Below are 24,770 nucleotides of genomic sequence, written 5' to 3'. Positions count from 1 at the left end.
CTGAACATGCATGGTATATGAACAATTACAGGATCTGCTCATACAATTTCATTTTCAAATTACTGCCCTAATAGTATTTTCTCAGTTGGCATTTGTCATGGTTGCGGTCACTTCATACATTTAAAAATGCAAAGCCAGCCCTCTGGAAAGCCTTGGGTGCTTATCGCCGCCACCGGAACACCGTGGCAGGGGGTCTGGGAGCTTAGAGAAGCGCGGCGCCGCCTCTAGGCTCACGGTGTGCAGTCCTGCAAAGCTGACCATGGAGGGATGCAGGCTGAGGGAAGGAGTGACAGCATGCACCCATGTGATGGTGCCTTTTTATGAAAACATACTCTTTATCAAGCTAGGTTATCGAACCAAAGGCAAAAAGAAATGCATGAGCTAAGAGAAAAGTGAAGAACAAAATTTAAAGCAATATGGATCTATAGATAGGCAGTACATGCTTGCTCTCCCTAGCTTTATTAATCTAACCCTCCTTTTAACTCATTTGAAGGGCTCTGGAACTATAGTTTCACCTGGGAGTTCTTAAACAGAAGGTGTTACATGTTTTCTTACTCCTTCTTTCCCCTCATTCTTCCCCAGGGTTCATTTATATCAGTATCTTCTCGTCCCTTCAAACTCTGGCTTTTTCCTGCTTCACGCGATCACCTTGGCCTCCCAGACTCATGTGTGCTATTGTCATTCTTTTGATTGCAGAAAGCCCAGGGTGACCTTTGTCAGGAGCAGGACCCTTCTGTGACATCCAGACCAGCAGCCTCTTCAGATCCTTGCTTTTAAAGTGGCCATTTTACATACAAGTCACTAGCATAGAATGCTAAAAATTATTCTCTATCTACTTTAGCAAGCCATAATCTCTGCCAAGCCTCTAAAAAGATTTTCCCCACCAAACCCTTTAAAACACACTTGAATATAACCACACAGTTTCAGATTAGTTATATTGGTGTTTTTCCTAGTGCTCACTGAGTTTCAATCACGGCTCTCGATTTCTAACAATACTTCCCCCGCCGACCCCCCCGCAAGTTAGATTTCTTGCTGAAATACTCTTTGTTACTCTATTCAACACCTACTTATTAAGCAGCTACTTTGTGGCAGGCATAGGGCTGGGTGCTGGGAGGGCAGTGATGATAAAATATGCGATGTCCCTGTTCTCAGAGGGTGAAGTAAGCAGCAGTTAGACCAAGTTTCTCAACCTCAGCACCATGAACATGTGGGGTCAGATCATTCTTTATTGGGGGAGATTTCCTGTAAATTGGAGGATGCTCAGCAGCAAGTCCACAAAATAGATGCTTTTAGCATCTCCCCAGTTGTAACAAAATGCCTCCAGACATCTCCAAATGTCCTCTCGGAGGCAAGATCATCTCAGCTGAAGGCTACTGAGTTAGACCTTACTTTAAGAAAATAAGTTTCAGGTCATAAGAGTATTTTACAATCACAGAATTGATAAAATAAGATTTATTTCCCAGATGCTGATGCTCCAAAATGAGGGTATTTGAAGGTTATAAATATCTGCAGTTCAATGTCGATACCTACAAACACAATGGTATGGCTACCCCAGGCTATTGACAAATAGTGACACACAGGAACTAAGTGTCAAATATTCTGACTATCAAATCTCTAGGTGAGATTAGACTAGTCTAGACTAGACTAGACTGAGAGAGACTAAATACTGGTAGAGGAAGTTAGTAGACTCAAGAAAACATTGTATAGTTTTGTAAGTGTTAAAGGAAAATTCCCACTACTCAACTGCCTAGGATGTCCCAGGCCCGATCACCATCTCACCAAATATTTTAACATGTATTGGGAAAATGTTCCTATGTCTTACAATTTCATAATAAAACTCAAGGAGAAAATAAGATTTTAAAAAATTGATCACTTTAGGGCTTACTTGTCTGCAAGGTACCTCAGATATTCTTATCAGGCAATAGCAACTTAGATTGCTGGTCACTTTTAAAAGGAATCAGGCTCTCATGGTGTCTTAAAATGACTCTCGCAAGCTGTAATTCCTTCCATAATTTGACTACCCCCTCCCATCTTGCCAGCTTTATTTCCACCTCCAAATGCATCCTCCTGTGTTCTAGCCAAACAGGTCCTGCACTTGCCCTGTGGCTTTCCATTACTTAGTCTTGGATTCTACTAATGCATCTGCCTCTTTTATTTCCCATACCCCAGTTTCTTCCTGTCCAAATCTTCCCCATCCTTCGAGGCCCAGCTGAAAAAAAAAGAAGCTGGAAAGAGCTGTTCTTCTCTCTAAACTCCCAGTGCACCTTTCCACTACCTCTGTGTGCCACTCACAGCTTTATGGCTTGCATTACAGGTAAGTGTGCATCTGCTGTATTCCTTCTGGCTGCCTGAAGCTCACCGAAAGCAGGACACCTTTGTTCTCCCTTCAGCACCTAGGACAGTGCCTGGCACAGCGTTCCTGCACAAGGTAGTTCATTGAATTTTATTATAATTTTAAACCTCAATTGTGAGGTCTTCAAGAGGGAGATTGCTGCCATCCTGACTCTTGTGTGGAATGCCAGATTCCCAGATGAGTCAGGCAAGAGAGTCAGTCAGTAGAAAAATTGTTTTTGTGGGGAAACCATCTCTGATTTTTGTTAAATGCTTTCAGATGCTTTGCAGGAAGCCTATTATACCTTTCTGGCATTCTACCTAAAAGAAGTTTTCTCAGTCTTTCTGATGTATATTATAAAATGGATTTTATATTTTTTACTTTTTTTTGTTTACTTAAAGAAACATCCATTCTATTCCTTTACGTAGACCTTCCTTACGACAAGTACTTCTAAACCCCTAACACAAAAAGTCTTTTCTTCCCTGCTGCACAGTATGTCTTTATGGAACCGAACAAAGTCTTATGGTGAAGGGGGATTAGACAAAGGCAGTGCCACCCCGGAAATGTGCAAAATAGCTTTTTTCTAAAAGGACACATTTTAAAGCAAAACTCAATTACGAATAGAGTCAAGGACAGGAAGGTGGAGGAACTGAGCATTGCCTAAATTATAGTGCATACTTAAAAATGCAGTTTTATTATTGTGTTAAGATATAAATTGGTTAAATTAATTTAAAAGAGGAAAATGAGCTAGGTCAGGGGAAAATTTAGTTCACAATAGATCTTGCTGCCTAGAATTCTAAGTTACCTTACGCATTTCAAAATTTTGCTAAATTAAAAATAATGGTACCGAATATACCAACATAACTTTCCTATATTTTTCAAATCTATTGTAATAAACATGGAGTTTTTCCAAAAACTTTTAGAGTCATGTATCCTGAGTCTGAAATATCATGCATGTATACAGAGTTAGAACTAAAATAATGCCTTTGGTTTGTTTTGTCACATATCAAGATTCAGTTTAGTAAAGTATATCAAATATTCATGCCAGATGATCACACCTCCTTTGAAGGAGAAGATGGGTGCTGAGAAGTGACAAGTGGGTATCTCTTTTACAAGCAAAGCTGCCTTTTTTCCCCCCACAAAACTTGACAATTAGAAGCTAGTCCACGAAGTACTCAGGGCCCCACTGGCGGTTACACAAAGACGTGACTGGGAAGGGTGGTTTAGCCCCACACTAACCCCCAAGCTCCTTCCTGTACAACATCAACTTTGACAAAAGCAGCAGGAGTATAGCCACAAGGAAACTTTTCCTTTCACTGAGGAGAGATTTAGCAACTGAAGCAACCAGGCAGGAAGGGCAGAACTAGGCAGAACCTCCGGGATCTTTTATTCTCTGGCACCATCAAGTTTGGTTACCCTCTGCCCACAAGCCACCACACTACCGCCCCCCGCCCCTGCCCCAGGGCTCAGGAAACATAGCACCAAAGTATGGACAGGGGCAGGTCCAGGTCCAGCTAGTGTCCTTGGGAGCAGAGCCTGACTTGGCCCCCAGCTTCCAATGTGTTTGCAAAAGAGGGGAAGTTACAGAGCCCCTTGATGGACTGACTGGTGCATTAAAGCATGGAGGGCCCCTCCTGAGCTGGAGGATGTGGGGTTCCTGGTGTCCCAGACACCTCCCTCTAGCAGCTCTCTGAGTTCGGGCTAGGACCCAGCATGCAGAGCCCTCTTACCCGCATGCTGTGGCGCTTGAAGACATTGTGCCGGTGGAGAGGTGGGGTGTGCAGTGAGTTTACAGGAGATGGATACTCCATAGGGCTGGTGAGCGTAGGTGAGCTGGCACACAGACCCTCAGGGACCTATTCAGGAGAAGTAAAGAAGCACCAGCACAGGGACAAGACAAGAAGGTGGACAATTAGCTGCTACAAACGTGAGCACAAAGAAGCAATAATGGGCACCACAGGAGACATTGGACTTGCTCTTCAGGAGCTAACAAAGGATGTGGTGTGGGCATTTCGTTGGTCTTGTTTGGGAGACATGGCAGGGTGACACACACGGCTCTTGGCTAGGAGTCAGTGCAGCCCCTGTGGCCTCATTCATCTGACAGCCAACCATATGACGCTCTGCGTACAATGGGGTCCACGTTATGTTACTGACCTACTGAGTCCATGTCTCCTCCTTCAGGACTCTTCAGAAAGGAGTTCTATTTCATAAGCATGTCGCAAACTCACAGGTATGATTAGCCCACAGAAATATGTGTGTGTGTTTGTATTTAATCACTATTTTAAACATCACAAAAAGGTATGATTCTTTTCAGGAATATTGCTTCTCTCTTCTGCATCAAGGTTTTCTTCTTCACACAACAAGGATTTAGCTGTTAGTTCTTGGTTAGCCTTGTTTTGGTATTGGAGTCTTTCCTTGAGAAATATATGACCATGGGACACCACTTTTCTCTAAGGAGCACCAGATAAACATTGTTTCTATTGGTTGAGATGCTCCACTGTTGATCAGTGATTCTGAGCTGAGGGATGTAAGAGAAGAAAAGAGATGGGCCTTGGCTCCCTGTGACTGAGATGCAGGACAGAGACACAAGACAGAGACATTCTCAGACAGGGACTGACATCTTGGGAAGATCCCATGGTTGGTAATGATGGAGGCATGAGTAAAGCTCCAATGGAACCTTGCTCTCAGCTTCTGGCCACCTGGGTTCTGCCTAAGGTCTCCATGGGGAGCCCCAGGGAGCAACTCCATCCTCTGGGAACATCAACTATTCCCAACTGCTTGAAATTCCTTCTCAGAAAGCTCTGCTCTGGGTAGGGGGCCAGGAAGGCCTTGGGAATAGAGAAGTAGCTATAGGCAGGCACACAGAGCAACAAACACTATGGACAGATGGACTGAGCTTAAGGCAAGTCTTAGCTGAGGAGAGCCTGGTAGAATTGCATTTTGATTCTTTTGATCTCTGGGCACTCTGAGTGCAAATTCTCTTGTGGGTACCAAAGAAGAGTCAATGCAGGCCATCTCCATAACCCAAGCAGGTAATAATTGCTAGTCCTCCAAGGCACGAGAATGGAATTTCAGGAAGGTCCGAGATGAGGAATGACCCCAAATTTCCCAGCCCTCTGGTTACATGTTTACCTGGAACTGCAGCTTGGGAGCCAGCAGGTTGGTTTGTGGAGGGGGTCTATACTTGGGCCGGCTGGGCTGGAGAGAAAACACAGAGATGAGTCAGTCCATGCCTCTCTCCTTGAGTGAGCATAGCTCACCAAGGGGAATACTGGGCTGGACACAGGTCAGGCTTATTCAGAATAAAGGAGAGATGAGGGGCAAAGTTATCATTAAAATCATTTGCATTCACTTACTGAGCAACCATTATGTGCTGAGTGATGAGAAGGTACAAAGAAGCCAGTCTCTCTGCCCTCCTGGGGGTATCACTAATTGAAGGGTTTACTGATCTTTGGTGTGTAACCTCTTTAGATATGGGAACACCTGTCAAATCAGCTGTCAAAAGCCACATGCTTCTAGAGGTAACAAGTTACCAAGGGCTCAGGCACGTGCAGAGGCTTCATGGAGGAGATGAAAATTGAGCTGGGCCCTGCCTGAGGGAAGGATCAGGGCATGCCAGGCAAGGGGGGACAGTGAGAAAAGGCCTTGGACCAGATAGGACTTTGTTATGGACTATTTGTGCTGCGCCCCCCCCCAGATTCATATGTTGAAGCCCCAACCCTTAGTGTGATGGCATATGGAGGTAGGACCTTTGCCAGATAATTCGGGTTAGATGAGGTCATGAGGCTGGGGCCCTCATGAGGGGATTAGTGTCCTTATAAGAAGAGACACCAGAGCTCTTGCTCTCTCTGCTGTGCTAAGACACAGTGGGAAGGTGGCCATCTGTAAGCAAAGAAGAGAGTCCTCACCAGACAATGAATCTGCCAGCACCTTGATCTTGGACTTCCCAGCCTCCACACTCAGTCTATGGTATTTTGTTATGGCAGTCTGAGCTGACTAATATGGATATGGTCCCTCAAAACCCACCCACATAATGGCATGGTAGCAAGGCACTGGATTCTGAGTCCAGAGATGTCATGAGTGTGGGCATGGAGGCTGGACATAAGGGACCCAGGGACACTCCCCTTCATATGCCCTCAGGGACATCTAATTTGCCCCTAAAAAATACCAGAAATAAAAGTGCTCCAGCCTCTCAAGGGAAGAGTGTCCAGGGTGATTCCCTGCCCTAGCTGCCCTCTGAGGGGTGTGCTCTCTTGGGGCCTCAGATCACACCTGCCAGGGCACCCATGTGATGGGGGCTAAATTTAGTGCTGGCGGACAGTTGGGTTGAAGGCCAAGAGGACCACGGGAGCACATCCTGCCTATGCTGGAGGAAGAGGGAGGAGTTACAGAGTCAGGCCAGGAGTGGGCTAGATGGAGACCCAGCTCTGCTTGATTCACAGGACCCATGAGACCAGGGCTTGGTTTACCTTGGGTGGGGGTTCCTGGTAGGCTGTGGGCTCCAAGATTTTGGGAGGTCGGTAGCGAGCATTCCTCTCCTGCTCTATAGCGATGTCTTTCTCCATCTGATAAATGTCACTGCCAAGGAGTCGGTCAGATAAAGAAAGAGGAACAAAGTTAAAGATGCTCCTGGGGCCCCTTTTCTGCAGTCCTTCCTCTGAAGCCTGGAGAGGCCCAAAGAAGGACCTCTGGGTCCCATTTCTGTCTCCTCAGAAGAGTGGCTGGGGAGACCCCTCTGAGAAGGCTGGAAGATGGACCCTGAGGCTGCTTCCCCAACAGTGAAGTTGGGAGAATCACAGGAATGGATCCATGGTGGGAAAAGCCCTTGGAGAGCCAGTCCTACAAGGCAGTTTAAGTGTGTCTTCCGCCTACCTTGCCATGCATCTTGCCTTCCTGGGCCTGCTACCACCCCCCTATGTAGATTTCTAATATCCCAGCCAACTTCATGACCAAGGCCTGTGCTCTGCATCTCCTATTTTTCATTAAACCACCCACCAACACATTCCTGGCGTAGACTAATGAGAAATGGCTGTGGATTCAACTCCCGGGTTAGCTATGTGCATGCTTCTTGCCCTTCTTACTCAATATACTGTTTCCCAACTTGGGAATCACAGACCCTAGAGGACTCTGGAATGGTCACAGGGGGTCCCTGAATTCACATGTATTCCCTGTCTGTAGACCAAGTATTATGTGCTACCAGACATATAATATTTGTATTATATTTTCAAGTGTACATGAATTATACTGTACATTATATAAAAAATTCATTAGATAGCTTAGTACATTTTGCCAATCAATAAATTCTGAAAATGTAACTATTGTTATAGGGAGGAATTTTCAGAATTTGACATTAAAAGGGACCTTCTTATGCCCACAAGATCAGGAAATTCTCATCTAATCCTTTCTTAACTCTAATGGAGGACTGCCAGGCTGTAGCTTGAGGGGGGTATCCTGGGCTCCTTGGGGTCTTTGGATATCCTTCCAGTTCCACAGAAAGCCTGCTCCTAACTCCATCCATGGTGGGGGCTGGCCTGGGTCCTCTAATGGGGCATCCTTCTCAGCCCACAGAGAAGCACCTGTCACAACTCCCCAGGGTTCTTAAGCCCCCAGAATGAATTAAGATCTCCCTCTTACCCTCATCACCTCAGAGCTTTGGTCCTTTCAAATTACATTTTTCAAATACTTTTCCTGGAACCTTTTGGCTTCTCAAATTTCCCATATGAAGGACCAAAAGATGAGACTAGAATTAATCAGGGGTGTCAACAAAGGGATAGACAGGAACAGAGAGGTCTTTTAAGCTGGACGCCTTGCAGACCATGTTGGAACTCCTGGCCCCACAAGCAAATTCAGTGTCATTCCCACTGCCCCAGTGTGGACAGTCCCAGCTTGCCCGTTGGGGTACCTCCCTGCAAAGCAGTTTCCAGGGGCTCTTTTCTTTCTCTAAAAAATGCCAACACATTGACTGCAGTGTTTAAAGTCAGTTGTTTTTAACATTAATTAAGCACTAGATTCCCTAACGCAGGGGTCAGCACACTGTTGCCCACAGGCCAAATCTAGTCCTCCGCCTATTTTTATATGGCTCCAAACTAAGTATATTTTTTACATTTTTAATGACTGAAGAAAATAAAAAGAAGAAACTTCATGACATGTGAACATTATATAAAATTCAAATTTCTGTTCCCCCAAAGAGTCTACCTGAAACCCAGCTACCCACATTGATTTTTTATGTATTTTCTATGGCTGCTTTTGAGCTATTACGGCAGAGTTGAGTCGTTTTAACAGAGACCATATATGGCTTGCAAAGCCCAAAATATTTACTGTCCGGCCCGTTACAGAAAGTTTGCTGATCCCTGCCCTAAAGGAGGCCAAAAAAAAGTCAGACCACCCAAGGAGGAGCTGTCGGCACGCAAGCCACCAAGGAAACAAGGGGACCATCTAAAATGTGATCTGACATGGGGCGCCTGGGTGGCTCAGTCGTTAAGCGTCTGCCTTCGGCTCAGGTCATGATTCCAGGTCCTGGGATCGAGCCCCACATCGGGCTCCCTGCTCAGCGGGAAGCCTGTTTCTCCCTCTCCCACTCCCCTGCTTGTGTTCCCTTTCTCGCTGTGTCTCTCTCTGTCAAATAAATAAATAAAATCTGTAAAAAATATATATATTTAAAATGTGATCTGACAGCACCCTTCCCCAGGAGAGAATAATGGCTCTTGGATGAAACATCAGACCTTCAGGCTGCCAATGCTCTAATCAGAAAGGAGAGGCCACCCCCGGGTCGCTGTCTTAATGGTCAAAAATCAATCACTCCCTTCCCCACTATCTGGGAGGAACAATCAAAGGCACAGAGGCTCAAGGGTGTTGCTGGGAATGCAGGTCCCATGCCCGAGCTGGGCCTCCTGTAAAGAGCAATCTCTGCAAAGAGCCTAGGCACATCGGTGAAAGTCTGGTTTAGACTTTGTGCTCAAACCTGCAAAATATTTTTGGAATGCATACTAGGAGCAACATCTCGTGCTTGGGGTTGACAGATACCAAGATGGTGAGGCTTACGCAGGCTCACTGTCTGTGAATTCCTATCTGACAGTGAACTTGGTTTCAATCCCCTGTCCTCTGACCGAGCTGCTGAGCCTCTGTGACATGTAGGGCACTGTGCTTCTGCTGGGAGGACCAGCCATTTCCGCTTGGACACATGGCTCCGTGTTGGTCAGAGGGGAGGTCCTGGTGCAAGTCCCAACCCCACCCGTCATGGCCACAGCTCTGAGCCTGAATTCTCTCATCCTTAAGGTGGTCATGCCAACTGCATCTTGTTTAGGGAAGTACGTTCGTTTTAAGCCCCTAAGGGCAGTTGAAGAGGAGACTTGCTATCTGGGGTCCCTGCACCTGTAGCCCCCCACCCCTGCTCCATGGTCACCTGAGGCTGCACACGAGCTCAGTGAAGCGGGGCCGCTCACTGGGGTCGTAGTCCCAGCAGCGAGTCATGAGGGTGTAGAGGACAGGTGGGCAGAGGTCGGGCTTGGGCAGCCGGTCCCCTTTCTCGAGCACCCCGATGACGTCCTTGTTCTCCAGCCAGAAGAAGGGTTGCTTGCCAAAGCTCAGGATCTCCCACATGCAGACAGCTGAAGGCAGGAAGAGAGGGCTCAGAACCTGCACTGTGGAGGACGCATACCCGGAGAGTCCAGTCCACCTTCCTCAGGAAAAACTGTGGGACCTTCTGAGTTCCCCAGCCTCCCCGTCTAGCATCCCTGGGGGCTTGCCCAGTGTGGTGGGCCACTGAGGGACCAATCACCTGCATCTCCAAGTGAACTAAGGATCCCCTCCCTAGAGCCCTTCCACAGGGAGCTATTAGATTTTGTGGGACAAGGAAGAGGGGCCAAAGGGCGTATTGTTGGGACCACCAGTGCCTTCCCTTAAGAGGGAGTGAAGACTCTATCGGAAAGCTGGGGTTTGAAGCCTAGCACCAACACTTGCTGCCAACACAAGCCCCTGGCCTGCTTGAGCCTCAGTTTCCTTATCTGGAAAATGGGAATAATAATAATGAGCTTTTACTGGGCTGGCTGTGGAGAACTGAGAGGGATAATCTACGTGGCTGTGTGCTCTGTCAGGGGCTGTCCATCTATCACCTGGTCTTGTTCTCACCTCTCCCTATACCTCCTTCTCAGAACAAACTTCAGAGTTTGATCCCCTCTAGGGGGTCACATCAGTCCCTGGGACTGGTTGGTGGAGTGCATGCTCCCCTCAGGAGCCTTTTCCAGGAATATTAACCAATAGTGCCCAGGCAGGCCTTTAGCCCATATCATCCCCAACCCACCACGGGCCCCCCACTTCTGGGACTTCTCAGTGGCCACAGCAAAACAGAACCCTTGCAACCCAGGGATGGGGGGCCAGACCTCTCTGCCTCCTGTACCCCCTGTAAGCCTGGTCATGGAGGGGAGAATCAGAACCCTTTCCCATGCTCTTCTGAAACTCCACTCACCAAACATCCAGACGTCACTGGCTGTTGTAAAGCGGCGGAAGTTGATGGACTCAGGGGACATCCACTTGATGGGGAGACGGGTCACAGAGGCTTTGGGTGGGCAAAGAGATTCACAGGGGTTATTTTGTGAAGAAAGATCCAGAATTATCCAGAATTCCAGCCTATTCTCCAGAAACCCTTGGCCTGGGCTTGACCAACTGTAGCCTTTCTTTCTTTCTTTTTTTGGGGTGGTGTGGGGCTGCAGCGACCCCTCCAGGGACAAGTCCGGGGCCGAACATCCCTCACCTTTGTAATACTCCTCATCCTCAATGTACCGGGAAAGGCCAAAGTCCCCCAGCTTCACACACTCAGTGGAGGCCACCAGGATGTTTCGGACAGCGATGTCCCTGGGAGAGAGATGTGGAGGTTCAGAATGTTTCGTTCTGACAGACAGATGGACAGAGAGGTAAAGGAGAAGAGTGCCGGCTAGGGCCCCAAGAGGCTGGGCTGGCCGTCCAGGTCCCCCCACACACGAGGCCCTCAGCCACCTCCTTCTACCTCCCTGGGGAGCTTTATCTCCCATCACCCCTCCTCACGGGGCTCCATGTGAAGCCAACTTCAGGTTCCCAGGACTTGCTCCGCACACTTGCCCTGCAGGCTGTATCCTCCCTTCTGCCAGGAATGCTGTCACCCTGCTGATTCTTCAAGGGAGAGCCCCAGCAGCTTTCCTGGTCACTATTCTCCCCTGCTTCTGCAACTCCATTGGACTGTAGGCTTTTGTCGTGGCTAAGAGCAACAGCTCCCAGATACCCTCTAGGGAGCACTAGGATGGTCAGGACCACCCAAATTCTGTACATACCCTGCCTTGTGACAGACAGACCCTCAGACGCCCCCCACCAGCCCCGGCACAGAGGAGGAGACGGGGCGGGGGGCACAGAAAGCCGAAGGAGCTCGCCCAGTAGGTTCCCCAGGCGGGGAAAGGGGTCAGCCCAGGCAGCCTAACTCCAGAGCTGAGCTCTCATCCCTCTCTGGGGAGCACCCACTGTCTCAGTGTACCTCATGTTCCTGGCATCGTTTCTAACCCAGGGTCATCTGCTCGCTTCTCACAGGCAGGCTCCATTCCCTATCATTTGTCTTTATTACTGAAAAGCTGACTTCAAAGCAGGACAGCTTCACCCAAACAAACAAGGGAAACAGATCTGTTATCCCACCACCTTCCCCTCATGACTATTTATCTATTTATTTACATCTCGAATTTCACCCTCATCCTAGAAGGTAAGCTCCACAAGGAAAGGGAGTTTGGGTCTGTTTTGACTACAACTTTATCTCAGAGCCAAGGACAGCACTTGGAGACACAGGGTAGAAGTTCCAGAGGTGTTGAATGAGTGAATGGAATGAATGAATGAACGTTTATATCCCCACACATTGCTTTGCATAGTATCACCCACAAGACCACATATCCCACGTCCATGGTGTTGGATTGAAGAATTCATCTGCTCACCCCAATATTCTGGGAGCACCCCCTTTGTCTCCTCCAGGGGATCACATCCCTTGTGGCTGGAACCTCCTTTCAGGAACTGGGAACAAAGCCAGGTGGAGAAGGGGCCCACCCCCCAGCCAGAGGGAGGAGAGGACTTGGCAGCTGGGCTGCTGAGGACGGGGGAGGGGGGGGCAGCTGCTCAGGCTGGGAAGGGCCCAGACCCCAGGATCTTCCTGGTGCTGCCCCAGTCCCATCCCCCTGCCTGGGCCACATGCCACCAAATGGGTGAGCCAGCTCCGTGCAAGTGGGGGAGCAATTTCCTAGACCCCACCGGGAAACTGGCTAGATGGAGCCGAGCTACAATCAGATGCCCCGCACTTTAGATTTAGTCTTAATAACAATGCCATGAGGCACGTATGGCGATTCCACCTTTCAGATGAGGCAATGGGTTCCTAGCAGGTGCTCGACTTGTCATGTGAGGCAGGACTAATGCTGGGGTCTCAATACTCGTCTGTGTGACTCCAAAGCCCCACATGACCCCAACCCCTCCACGGTCAGATCGAGGAGCCCAGCTTTCTCCCCAGCCCCACCTATGGACACAGTTGATGCTCTCCAGGTAAGCCATGGCCTTGCAAATCTGCAGCGAGTACAGGACGAGAGTGAGCACCTTCAAGGAGTTCTTGTTTCTCTCCAGGTAGTGGCCCAGCTGTAGGAAGAGGGAAGATGCCATCAGGACCCCGGCACAGACTCCGCGGGCAGCCACCAAGCCCTTCCCCGGCAAACCCAAGTTGGCAAGATGTTCCAGAAATTTCCCCTACACACGATCTCTGGGTTGTTTGGGCTGAATACAGAGGGCAGGAAGCTGGGAGTGAAGGGTCCATGCTCTAAATGCATCCCACCCGGAGGCCCAGCTCAACAGGGTTCCACTCCTGCCATCCCCAGCTCACCTCACCGTAGGGATACAATTCCATGATGATCCAGGTGGGCTCCTCTTCAATGATACCGATCAGCTTCACGATATGTGGGTGGTCGAGATTCTTCATGATCACTGAAATTGGGGGCAAGAGGGATGGGCCAGAGTGGCCCTAAGGTCCAATATGGGGAAACAGGCTGGGCTGTCCCAACTGGGAGAAACGGGGAGGGAAACCCCTCCTCCCGAAGAAGGTCCCTGCGCTGTTCGCACCCTCCCCATCCCTGATTCCAGGCCCCTCTCCCATCTCGGACATCCAGGTCCGTGTCATCTCACAGGGTCTTTTCTCACTCACGGGGGCTGTGTCACTTCCCAGGGGACATGTACCTGCTTCACTCAGGAACTTCTCCTTGTTGTCCAGAGTGCAGTCCTTCTTACAGGTCTTTACGGCGACATTGATTTTCTCCCCTTTCTGCAACGAAAGTCTGTTCAGAGCCCCTTGGGCCAGCCCAGGACTCAAAAGAAAGCGTCCCCTCCCTGGCATCGCCATGGTCATCCCACAGGCTTGGCTGACAGCTGAGGGAAGACAGGCAACATCTGGGCCTCCTGGTCTCTGCCAGGCACCTTCCTCCTTTTCCTCCTTCTTCCCCCCACTCTCTTTCTCCACTCCTCTCTGACTCCTGATTTAACTGCCTTTTTTTTTTTCTTTAAGATTTATTTATTTTAGAGAGAGAGAGAGTGCATGAGCAGGAGGGGCAGAGGGAGAGGGAGAGAGAATCTCAAGCAGACTCCATGCTGAGTGTGGAGCCCGACATGGGGCTCTATCCCACCACCTTCAGATCAGGACCTGAGCCGAAACCAAGAGTCGGACACTTAACCGACTGTGTCACCCAGGCACCCCCTGACTTCATTGCTTCTTGATTAGGGTATGTCAGGACTAGAAAGGACCTTTGAGACTAAAGCCTCTGGCCGTCCAGATCAGGACACTGAGGCTCAGGGCCAGTGCTCTGCCCATTGTTCGTGGGTGTGTGTGGAGTGCATGTGCAAAGCCATCCGACGCAGTGTTCCAGTCTCTTTCTCTCTTTTTATTGTTGGCTTTTGCATTTTTGCTGCCTCTTTTCCTTAGCTCTACCCTTTCTGCAGGGTCCCACCCCACTGGGGCCTCAAAACTAGCCCCTGCCTCAGATCCTGCTCTTCCTCTTCCCAGAGCTACATTTTCTCACACTTCCCCATGTTCTTGCCCGTCAAGATTCAGCCAACTCTTCCCCAGGTCCTGCCTCCATTTTACTCCCTGGGCTTGCTATCCTTCTGGGAAATGACTCTTGCTTCCATCACTCCCTGGGTATTTCATAAATACTGCAAATGCCAAGTGGATGAAGAGCCACATATCATGGTGGCTGCTCCAACCCCAGAATATATGAACTCCCCTTTCATTCTATGGAAAAGTGGGAGAGGAGTGTCCGTGAAGAGTCTGGAACTCACGTGATTTGTGTAGACACCTTCATAGACCTCCCCAAAAAAGCCTTCACCAAGAATCCGATTCAGGACCACATCTTCCCGTGTGACGCCATACTGCGGACCTGGGCAGGTGGAAAGAGCAGAGAGTCTCACTATCCACGGGTGCCCCTGGGAATCTGAGTATTTGTAGGCCCCAATGCCAGGCTCTGCTCCCCTCCTGCCCAGGCATCACCAAACCCCTTAACAACATCTCAGGTAAGATGCAGGAGTTGGCCTGGAAAAGGGGTTCTAGAAGGTTCCATCATCTCAGACTTGGAGAAAAACAACCACCCTGTTCCCTCTGAAGGCCAGGTCTCATATCCACACTCTTAGGATCCCCACACACATCACAGGCACACACAAGGTCAATAGTGTGGGGACAAAAGAATGATCTCAGCTTTCAAATCAAAGGTATTTCACTTCGGTTTGTCCCTGTCTGAGGCACACATGGGAGAGGACGAAGGAAGGAAATAAAATCCCCCTGGGGTGTCACAGGTGTCCCCACAATGTCACTTCATAGGGCCCTGGCTGTGGCCATTGTGGTGGGGCCAGAGATCTACCTCTGGGCCTTCGCAGGGTCTCATCGGGAATCTCAGCATAGATGTCTGATTCTGGAATGACAGAAAGAAAACATCCTATGGGTAAGACGCTCTCAGCGGGCACCACCGGGAACCGGGCATGGGGCTCCCACATGCAGGCCAGCAAAACCAAGGCTGACATCCCAGGGAGGGGAGTGGTGGAGGGAAGGGGAGCCAGGCAAGAACTGGGGCTCCCGTCCCACGTTTTGGCGTGGCCACAGAGCCTAGGGCACCTTGACTTGAATCCCTGCTCACTACTGCCTGGTTGCATCATTTAGGGCAAGTTGGTCTCCCTCAATCTCAGTTTTTCTTTCTGTGAAAGGAATGTTTCCAGGGAATATCTTAAAGATCAAATAAAAGAATACCTATGATGGATTTAACACTGCTGGGGACTGAGTGTCTCTCCCCCAAATTCATATGTTGAGATCCCGACCCCCCAGTGCGAAGGTATTTGGAGGCGGGGCCTTTGGGGGCTGGTGATTAGGCTTAGGGGAGGTCAGGAGTATGGCGCCCCCCGGCTGTGGTGTTTGTCATGGCGGCCCGAGCTCAGACAAACATGGTGCCCTGTATTAACCGGTGAATACATGTTAGCTCTTAGGATTAATGACGCTTTAAGCTGTCACTGAGAAGTCATAGGGGAAGTGCGCTTTTCTGCAACTTTGAGGGAATCCGTGGCAATGCACAAGAAAGAGCAGGCAGAAGAGAGGCTCTGGACACAGGTAGAGGACTGCAGATGGGCAGACTCACCTATGCCGCTGCTGTCTGAGAGGTGGGGCCGCTGTGCCTCCAGGCTGCTGTAGGAGGAGAAGAAAGGGCAGGAGCCCGGGGAACTCAGAGCCCGGCAACACGGCCCCGGCCCACCCTCTCCCGGCCGCCCCTCCTGGAGGCCAGCTGCCCCTGTCCCCCCGCCTGCCCGGCAGAGGAGCACCCTGTTCTGGTGACACCAGCCCGGGAGCACGGCCCCCGCTGCCAGGGGGCAGGAAAGAGGGGACGCGCCATTCTCCATACGATGAGGCCAGACGGCATTAGGACACAGGGCTACCCTTGCAGGGACTGATGGGGTGAAATTTACTGGTGAGAAATTGCCACTTGCGAAATGCCGGGGTTCCCGTGTTCTCCCCTGGGGCCTGGAAACCAGAGACCCTGGCAGTGGGGGCTCCCTATTTGTTCTGCCTCCTCCCAGGAAGACACAGGCTGAGTGCAGACCTTGTTCCCTGTCTTCCCATTGTACTCACAGCATGGGGATCTGGGGCAGGCTGTTCCGCTTCTCACCATCTGGGGAGAGGGCAGAAAGGGGGAGCTGGAGCCAGGGACACAGGGTCCTGGATGGATGGCTGACCTCACTTCTCCTATGAACCGACACACGGGGGACCCCTTCCCACCATTCCGAATCCTCTGAAAGTCGGAGTGGAAGCTGGCCTGAATTAGAGTCCTCTTAGTAGAAGAAATTCTCGAGTTTCTTTCTGCCACCACCCACATGTTCCAACCCGGACCCCTGCTTCCTGATCCCATCCCCAAATAGACATATGCTCACAGGAGGGGCCAGTCATGTTCTAACACTAACTTTGCTCTTCCTGGGGCTACAAACACCTCCGCTTCAGAAGCCAGCCCCCAAACTGCCTTTGGCCAGGGCCTGCAGCTAAGGACCCAGGATGGGTCCACAAGGAGCATCCTTGTGATGCAAGGACTCGGCAAGCACCTCGTCCCACTTCCAGAGCCTCTTCATTCACATCTTGGTCAATGGTTTTGCTTCTCCCGCTCTGCCTCTGGGGGCTTGTGCCACATCTGCTCATTGGGCCAGTTTGCCTTTAAATGGAAACTCACCTTTTTTGGGATGAATGATGAGAGAGCCTTTGTGCTCCCCCTGCAGCCGGCAGTAACCGTCCACCAGGTCAGCCATGTTCTCGGCCTCTGCCAGAGAGGAGGTTTTGATGGACAAGGACTGCAGAGAAGAGACCAGCCAAGGATGAGACCCAAAAGCCTTGGCTAGAGTCTGCCCCACAGGACTGGAGAAGAAACTGCATACTCGGAAGGAGCAGACGACACCACCCATCTCCTGCCTGGAATCCATCAGCACCTGTCCCGGGGCTCGGCTTGCATTCCCCACTGCCACCAGGGGGTGCACTCATCATCCCTCCCCACTGGTGACCCTAAACCCTAGGAAGGCCAGTTTCAGCTAGGACTTATTTTGGTCTCTGAGTGCATAGCACAATGCCTTGTACCTAGTAGGTGCTCCACAGGTAAGAGCAGAAACTAGGAGAAGAAGGAGTGGGCAGGCACAGACAGATGAAATGGGAGATAGACAATCAGTTTGCAGTCTGAGTTCTCTCTGATTCTTCCACCCACAAAAAGCCCAGGTCCTTTGGAGGTCCTGTTACTGAGTCATCATTCACTTGTTCAAAGTTAAACCTCTCATATGTACCTTGATTTCTGGTCACTTCACCCACTCTAAAAACTCCCCCAACTTATTTCTTGACATTTTTAAACAGCTTTGCTTCCTGATACATTTCCCTTATAATTTTATTGTCAACCTGGTACCTTGTCTGAGAAATAGGTGCAGTTTTCTTAGCAAGATCCCAGAAGCCAGGCTGACCTACGCAAGGAATCTTGCCCTGCGGTTGCACGCCCTTGTTTCAGAGCTGCCAGGGGCCCAGAGATGCTCACCTGGGGGGCGCCTTCGATGCCCAACTGCAGTACCGCCTGGCCCTCCTCCAGGGGGAGGCACCTGATGGACTTGATCTGCTTGAATTCGGCCAGGCAGGTGGGCTGTAAGAAAGGAGGGACCCTTCAGACCATCCCACTCCTGGGGTCGGGCCATGAAGATTGGTCAGTCCAGGGGGAGGGGTTGTAAGGAAGCACTGAGAGCCTCCCCGTGGGATGAAGAGAGAATCAAAGACAATGAAGACTGAAAGGATCATCTGGTCTAAGCTCCTCACTTTGCAGAAGAGAAGATGGGTCTAGAGAGCCGGGACTGGCCCCAAGTCATATGCCACATTGGTGATAGAGCCAGGACTGGGACCTCCCCCCCTCCCCAGGTCTTTTGACTTCCAGGGGAACGATTGTCCCATGTTGCCATTGCCAGAGCAACTGTTTTATCTAAGCCAGAAGAGCAGTGATGGTGCCCTTCTGTGTTCTCTTCCCCCCAAACCACCCCTGCCCCCCAGCCTCTGTGTAGGGGATAGCACAGGGAAGTAAAGAGCCATCTGCCCCATGCTCCAAACACTCTCTCTATGGCTATTCATATCAAGGGCCTCTCTGATCTCAGCAAGGGGAAGGAACAACTGAAAAGCACGACAAGGTGGGAGGCAGCAGAGAGGGGAAGACGCTTAGCCTGGGGCTGGGTGCAGCCTGCCCTTCTTTCTCTCTACCTTTGCATCTTGACTTGTCAGCTGGCGGATGCCCTTAGGGCCGATGACTAGGTCCACAGTAATGTTCCATCCTTGCTGGAATAAAAGGAAAGAGAGGACTGTTGCTTCAGTTCTGTCTCCCTCCTATTTCAGAAATTTGAAAAAAAGCTCACTAAGTTAGATACAGGCCACTGTCTCCTGAGCCCTCCAGCTCCTTCAATCTTCAAACCCTGCCAGACAGATTACTCTCCTCCCAACACCCTGCTACTCTGCCCACCTCCAAAATCTGTAGCCAAGATTTCAGTTCCCTTCCTCAGGCAAGTGGGTTACCATTGGCTGCATTTGACAGTATGTTGGTGAGGCCCCGCTGCCCAAGGATCTTGGCTTATGTGGGCTGCTACAAGCAAGCACACCCCTTCTTGGCCCCCCATGTTGGCCTCATGGGTCTGTTCCCTGTGAGGCCTGGAATTCAGGTCAGGGAGAGAGTAAAAAGGACGTGGCATTACAATGAGTTCACAGCGATAGGTCTCCTGGTCGATGTTGGCAAAGCCCGCGAGGGTGTTGAAGAACTTCATGACACACTCCTCCTCCTTGAGTGAGGCGTACTGCTGGAATGTCTGCTGGATCATCTTCCGGAACTGCTTGGGCTGGGGTGGGGGGACATGGTCAGTGATGAGCGGGCCCTGCTCCTCCAAGCTCTGATTCCCTCCCTGATCTCACCAAAAACCTTTCTGCTGCTGGAGGATGGTCCCCAGGCCTTTGCCACGAGAGCAGCAGCGAGCTGTTACCTAAACCACATACCTACTGTCTCAAGGGAGGCTCACCATAGCCCTGGCAGGGAAGCATGGGAAGTAGCATCCCCAGGCCACAAAGCTAATTGGCCTCTGATGTGGAAATGGAGCCAGGTTTCCTAATTGCCAGCCACAGAAAGGGCTCACTAGATGCTTTTAGTGGTCCTATGCCCACAGATACCCTGGCTTTCCCGAGTACCCCCAGCCCAATGCCGTTAGCTCCAGTCCTGGAGGCCAACACAAAGGGGGTCTCTCTGAGCCCCTTGCCCAGTGGTTTCCTCACCTTTAAGTTCTCCTGCATCTGCTTTGGGAAAAACAGGTCCAGCCCCACTTCCTTCCTGAAAGAAGAGGGGGGAAGTGACATTTGACTCTCCCTCACCCCCAATCCAGGACTTTAGGCCAATCAGGAAGAGGCAAGATGGCTTGAGGACCAGGGGATGGGTCCTGCCTGGCTCTGGTCTGGAGATGAACAAGGTAGGGAGTGAATAGGAAAAGCAGGGCAGCAAGGAAGGAAGGCAGGAGAGGCGAGGGCCAGTGTCAAAACTTACTCCAGGAGCTCGAAGTTGGACTTTTTGTCAAGTGCATTGTGGGGCATGTCTTTGAAGAACCGCCTGGAGAGAGAGAGAAGTCATGGACAGGTTGATGGTTGGAGAATGAGGCCATTAGACTGGGGTCACCTAATGCCACACATTGGTCTAGAAGCTCCCTTTCCTCTTCCAAATGTAGTAACCAAAGGAAAGGAGAACATTACGAGAGTAAAAAAAAAAAAAATTATATATATATATATATCCCTGTGCTTTGGGAGGCCCAGCTCTAGGACTGCCCAGTTTTGGGGCAGAGGAGGAAGATGGCGGTTCTATCTGTGACCTCTAAAAACAAATGACCCAAGGCAGCCAATAATGATCGTTGGAAGGCCTAGCATTCAGTGGCTCGAGTATATGGCCCTCTAATGGCCCAATTCAGTCGTTCTCAACCAGGGGCAATTTTACACCTCCCTCTCCAGCCTGGAAACGTTTGGCAATGTCTGGAAATCTTTGGTTGTCACATCTGGTTAGGAGGAGGGTGGTCCCACCAGCATCTAGTGTGTAGAGGCCAGGGATGCTGTTAAATCTTCTACAATTCACAGGATGACCCCCCAACCAAAGAATTATCCAGCCCCAAATGTCCCTATTCCTGAGATGGAGAAACCCTGAGAGCTTGATCCAAGGAGAGAGCTCAGGGATCTGGGAAGAATGTTCTTCCTTGACCCACTTCTCTCTACTGGGTGTCTGACAGAATGGGATAGCAGATCCCGGAGGAGCAGGCCAGCTGATTAAAGCAGGCCCAAACTCTGGAAACCAAACAACAGGTCAGTAGGGATGATATTCACTTGTAGGACATGAGGAGCCTATCCAGGGTTCTCCCCTGGATGGACGGTCATTCTCCTCCTACTTCTACCTGAAAATGTTTACGGTTAAGATCCCAAATTTCCACACGGCCCATCATGGCAGCTTTAGAAAATTTTCTGAGCCAGTGTTACCCACTTGCCCCCCAGGTTCACAGAAAACCTCAGAGCATGCCTGTGGAGTGTTGGTTATAGACAACATGGCCTCCAGCCATTCCCGCTGGCTCGAGGGAGCTGCAAAATGTACTCCTAGGTAACTAAACAAATTGGCTTGCTGTACGCACTTACTTAATTCTAACAGAATAAATGTTGGCAAATGCCCATCAGAGAAGAGGGTTTTAGATCTTTCAGGGTTATCCATTCATTCAAATACATACTGCACTCTCAGTCTGTGCCAGGCAATGAGATGCCAATGCCAACTTCTAGGATTTGATAGGATTTCACAATCTAGTGCATGGAGCCAATCAGGGCCTGGTAGAGCGAAGCATGAGTACAGCAGATCTATATAGGGTAGGGGAGGTGGGGTGGGCATGAGGAAGGGGAGCCTTCAAGATGCTAAGACCCTGGAGCCGGCTCAGTGGGAAGAACCTATGGCCACCATACTGCTTGTGATGGACACTTCACAGGCATGCTCTGAGGTTTTCTCTGAGTGTAGAGGGGGTCTGACTGGCTCTGTGAAGGCCAGGTCTGCCATTCTGACCGGCTAACACTAGGTGGAAAGCAGGGCACGGGCAGGCATAGGCCCATGACTGATGCCTAGGTAAAAACAGCAGAAGGTAAAGAAGCATCTATGCAAAATCCAGTTGGCTGTGTTTTTCTTCTAAAAAGCAACAGAAATATTAACTCATTACCAACATTTATAAATTAACTATGAGATAAAATGCCTTCTGAAGCAAGCTGAATGCTCTTTCTCCAATCTTTACTTATTACCAGTTCCTACTCAACTACTCTTGGGGTACATATTCACTCTGTGTATTTAGGTCAGACTGTTCTGGGACTCTGCTGGGAGTGGGCAGTGGTCCTGGGTGTCTCAGGTGAAGGGGGGCTACTTGGTTCCTCACACTGGGAAGGTAGCATGTGGCCCATGAATTTCACATTTTAACTTAGAGGGGTCATATAGATAAAATATTTGGCATTTACAGAGCACTTCTAAGAAATCAATAAAAAATTAATTAGGTATGATTCCAACTCTATGACGTTCTGAAAAAGGCAAATTATGGCGATAGTAAAAATGTGAGTGGTTGCCAGGAGTTGGGAGAGGGAGGGATGAATAGGTGGGGCCCAGAGGATTTTAGAGCAGTGAAGCTATTCCACATGACACTGTAATGATTGGGGGTGGGGGGGATAAAGGACAACATACCCTTACCAAAATCCACAGAATGCACAAGATCAAGAATGAACCCCAATGTAAACTATGGACTTTGGGTAATAATCATGTGTCGATGTAGGTTCATCGATTACAAATGTCCCACGCTGGTAGGGGATGCTGATAGTGGGGAGACCATGTGTGTGTGTGGGCACGCAAGTTCTACACCTTCCTCTCAACTTTGCTTCGAATTTAAAACTGTTCTTAAAAAAAGGTCTATTAAAAATAAATAATAAATAAGGGTGAAGAGAAAAAAGTCATACAAACAATAAATAATTACTGAATATTCTGTCCCTATCGTTGTAAGTACTTTAAATACATTAACTCATTAATTCCTTATAACAATCCTATAGGGTTACTACTATTATCATCATTCCCATTTTACAGATGAAAGAACGGATGGATATGACCGATGGTGAAACTGAATGGTCTGCTCTGGTCAAGAGAGTCCTAGGCACAGCTTTAACCACGCACCCTCCTCCGCCCCGAATGCTTCCACAGCCTAGAATAAAGCCTATTTCTTAGTCTGTCACTCAAAGTCTTCCATAATCAGGTCTGACTGACCTCCTCTGCTCATCTCCCACTACCTTTTAGGCTGTTCTCTTCTTTCTACTGAACCCTGGACTGAGAATGCACTCTCTCCCACCCCCAATTCCCCCCATTTTCTCTGGATGGGATGTATCCTCCTTCCTCGAAAGTTCAGATCCCCTCTTCCTGATCCCTGAGACAGGATTAAGGGCTTCCGTATGTGTGTATGTTTGGCACCTGTTTCATTCTGCCTTATATTATAAGCAACCGTGGACACACCTGTCACCTCCCAGACCAGACCCGGAAGTTTGAGGGCATCTCTGCATGACTTACTAATTCTATACAGATTTCTCGGTGCCTACTGCAGCTGAGGACATAGCAATGAACGACACAGCTGGAAACCCGACCTTCAAACATCTCCCAGGACCTTGCCTAGTGCTCAAAGACACATTTACTGAATCACTCGAATGGCAGATAGATGGAAGAAGTAGGCAGCCTGGAGGGAAAAGCAGCGGCAGCCAAAGGAAGCGAGGGACACTGGCCCGAGATGGGGCTGTCCCTTCTATTCTAAGGACCAGACGGCGAGCACCTTACCCTCTGTCAGCCACCATTTGTCACCGCCCCCCATGTACCCACTCTTGTTTCCCACCCTGGAGGCAAGACGGAGCTGGCCAAGAACTCCAGTCCCTAGGGTCCTTGAGGCCACATACCTGAGCTCCAGACAGCCTAGCTGCAGGGCCATGCCCTCGCTGACCTTGCTGGCGTAGCGTTGCATATAGTCATTCCGGAGCTGGTGAGGAGAAAGGCCAAGGTGGAGAGTCACGCCCTCCTATCCCTGTTTCTCTGAACAGAGGCCCCAGGAGATGGCAGGTGCTTTGAATACAATCCTGCAGCCCCAAGCCGTCTCTCTCTCTCACACACCCCACCAGGCACAAATGTGTAGTCTCTGCCTCCCTCCAGAACCGTCTAGACTCATGCCTCCATAGGCCAAGGCCCTCAGATTTTTGGAAACGCTTCCAGACACCCAGGATTATGAAGCTGGAGTTCAGATTCTCCTCTCCACTCTTCACTTTAGAGATAAAGAAACTGGAATTTGGGCACGAGCCCATCATTTATTCAAAGTCTTGTTGGTAAGTAGTGACAGATGTCATCCACTTTACATTCAGAGTCTGGCTTCGTGTCCAGCAAACCAGGAGGGAGATACAGTTGGGAGCAGGGACCAGACAGACAACAGGGGCAGCAGGCTCATGCGTCCTCAGCGCCCACTGTGCCCCGTCCTGTGCCAGGCATGCTACCTGCCTTTTTATAGACAGTGGTGTGTTACAGCAGCTCTGAACAGCTCATGAAAGCCAGGTATTAAAGCTTCTGAAGTTTTGCAAGCTGTATGATTTCATACTGGTAGCTTGAAAAATGCCATGGTGGGGAAATATTTACACCATGGAAATTGGCACGTGCTATACATCAGAGATTCTTTTCTTCAGAGAGCCGGTTCACAAGCCCCTGCTAATGATACCATTTGGTCCTCACCACAACCCTAGAAAGTAAATATGATTATTATCACCTCCATCTTCTAGGAGAGGAGACAGCTTCAGGCAGGTAAGTTAAGCCCTTAGAAGATCCTGGGTTAGGAGGTGGCAGAGCTGGGCTAGAAGCCAGGTATGTGAGAGTCTGTGTGCTAAGACTACCACTTCTCTTTGGACCTGCTCTGTCTGCTCACCACCAGGTCTCCTGAGCAGTAAATAGCCACCAGCAAAGTCCAAAAGAGCTGTGCATATGGGGCGGGGTGAGCCAGAACTCAATGAGCCATGAGAGAACCAGGGTTGGAACCGTTGACCAGGGACCAAAGCATGTATATCCCCAAGATAAGTTTCCTAGACTGGGATCTCCAAAATCTGAGCTTTGTCGTTCTATCTCCCCAGGTGAGGATGAGTAATAGGACCCTGGGGACAGGAAGATAAAATACTTCTACCTGTTGGTAAAAATAAAGTAGCGTTGTCCTGTCTTCTTTTAGGCTTTCCATGAAGTCCTCTGGCAAGTAGCGGATTTGAAGGTCATACCTGGGACAGGAAGTTCAGACTCTCTGGTTGACACAGGGAAGCTGGTCATGTAAGGGT

General features: G+C 49.7%; 1 protein-coding gene across 3 annotated transcripts in view; it reads right to left on the bottom strand.

Annotated features, from left to right (window-relative positions):
- The window catches only part of PTK2B (protein tyrosine kinase 2 beta), a 102,365-nt gene that overhangs the window by 6,343 nt on the left and 71,252 nt on the right, over positions 1 to 24,770 (bottom strand). For 2 of the 3 annotated variants that reach the window (XM_081810442.1, XM_081810450.1), the window contains exons 4-24: positions 24,626 to 24,713; positions 23,367 to 23,446; positions 19,927 to 19,989; positions 19,662 to 19,716; positions 19,094 to 19,234; positions 18,609 to 18,683; positions 17,905 to 18,006; positions 17,065 to 17,182; positions 16,476 to 16,515; positions 15,988 to 16,034; positions 15,223 to 15,273; positions 14,648 to 14,745; positions 13,553 to 13,637; positions 13,203 to 13,303; positions 12,846 to 12,961; positions 11,082 to 11,182; positions 10,797 to 10,886; positions 9,735 to 9,939; positions 6,802 to 6,910; positions 5,465 to 5,530; positions 4,063 to 4,188 (exon numbers count right to left, since the gene is read on the bottom strand). In XM_081810442.1, the coding sequence (XP_081666568.1) occupies positions 4,063 to 4,188; positions 5,465 to 5,530; positions 6,802 to 6,910; positions 9,735 to 9,939; positions 10,797 to 10,886; positions 11,082 to 11,182; positions 12,846 to 12,961; positions 13,203 to 13,303; positions 13,553 to 13,637; positions 14,648 to 14,745; positions 15,223 to 15,273; positions 15,988 to 16,034; positions 16,476 to 16,515; positions 17,065 to 17,182; positions 17,905 to 18,006; positions 18,609 to 18,683; positions 19,094 to 19,234; positions 19,662 to 19,716; positions 19,927 to 19,989; positions 23,367 to 23,446; positions 24,626 to 24,713 (1,957 nt within the window). The remainder of the gene's footprint in view (positions 1 to 4,062; positions 4,189 to 5,464; positions 5,531 to 6,801; positions 6,911 to 9,734; positions 9,940 to 10,796; positions 10,887 to 11,081; positions 11,183 to 12,845; positions 12,962 to 13,202; positions 13,304 to 13,552; positions 13,638 to 14,647; positions 14,746 to 15,222; positions 15,274 to 15,987; positions 16,035 to 16,475; positions 16,516 to 17,064; positions 17,183 to 17,904; positions 18,007 to 18,608; positions 18,684 to 19,093; positions 19,235 to 19,661; positions 19,717 to 19,926; positions 19,990 to 23,366; positions 23,447 to 24,625; positions 24,714 to 24,770) is intronic. The other variant, XM_081810447.1, reaches the window with a different exon arrangement.

Source organism: Leptonychotes weddellii, chromosome 2 (assembly GCF_054177405.1).
Source record: "Leptonychotes weddellii isolate Sample4059 chromosome 2, ASM5417740v2, whole genome shotgun sequence".
Lineage (NCBI taxonomy): Eukaryota > Metazoa > Chordata > Mammalia > Carnivora > Phocidae > Leptonychotes > Leptonychotes weddellii.
Note: the sequence above shows the minus strand (reverse complement) of the source record. Positions and strands in the feature narration are given on the sequence as shown.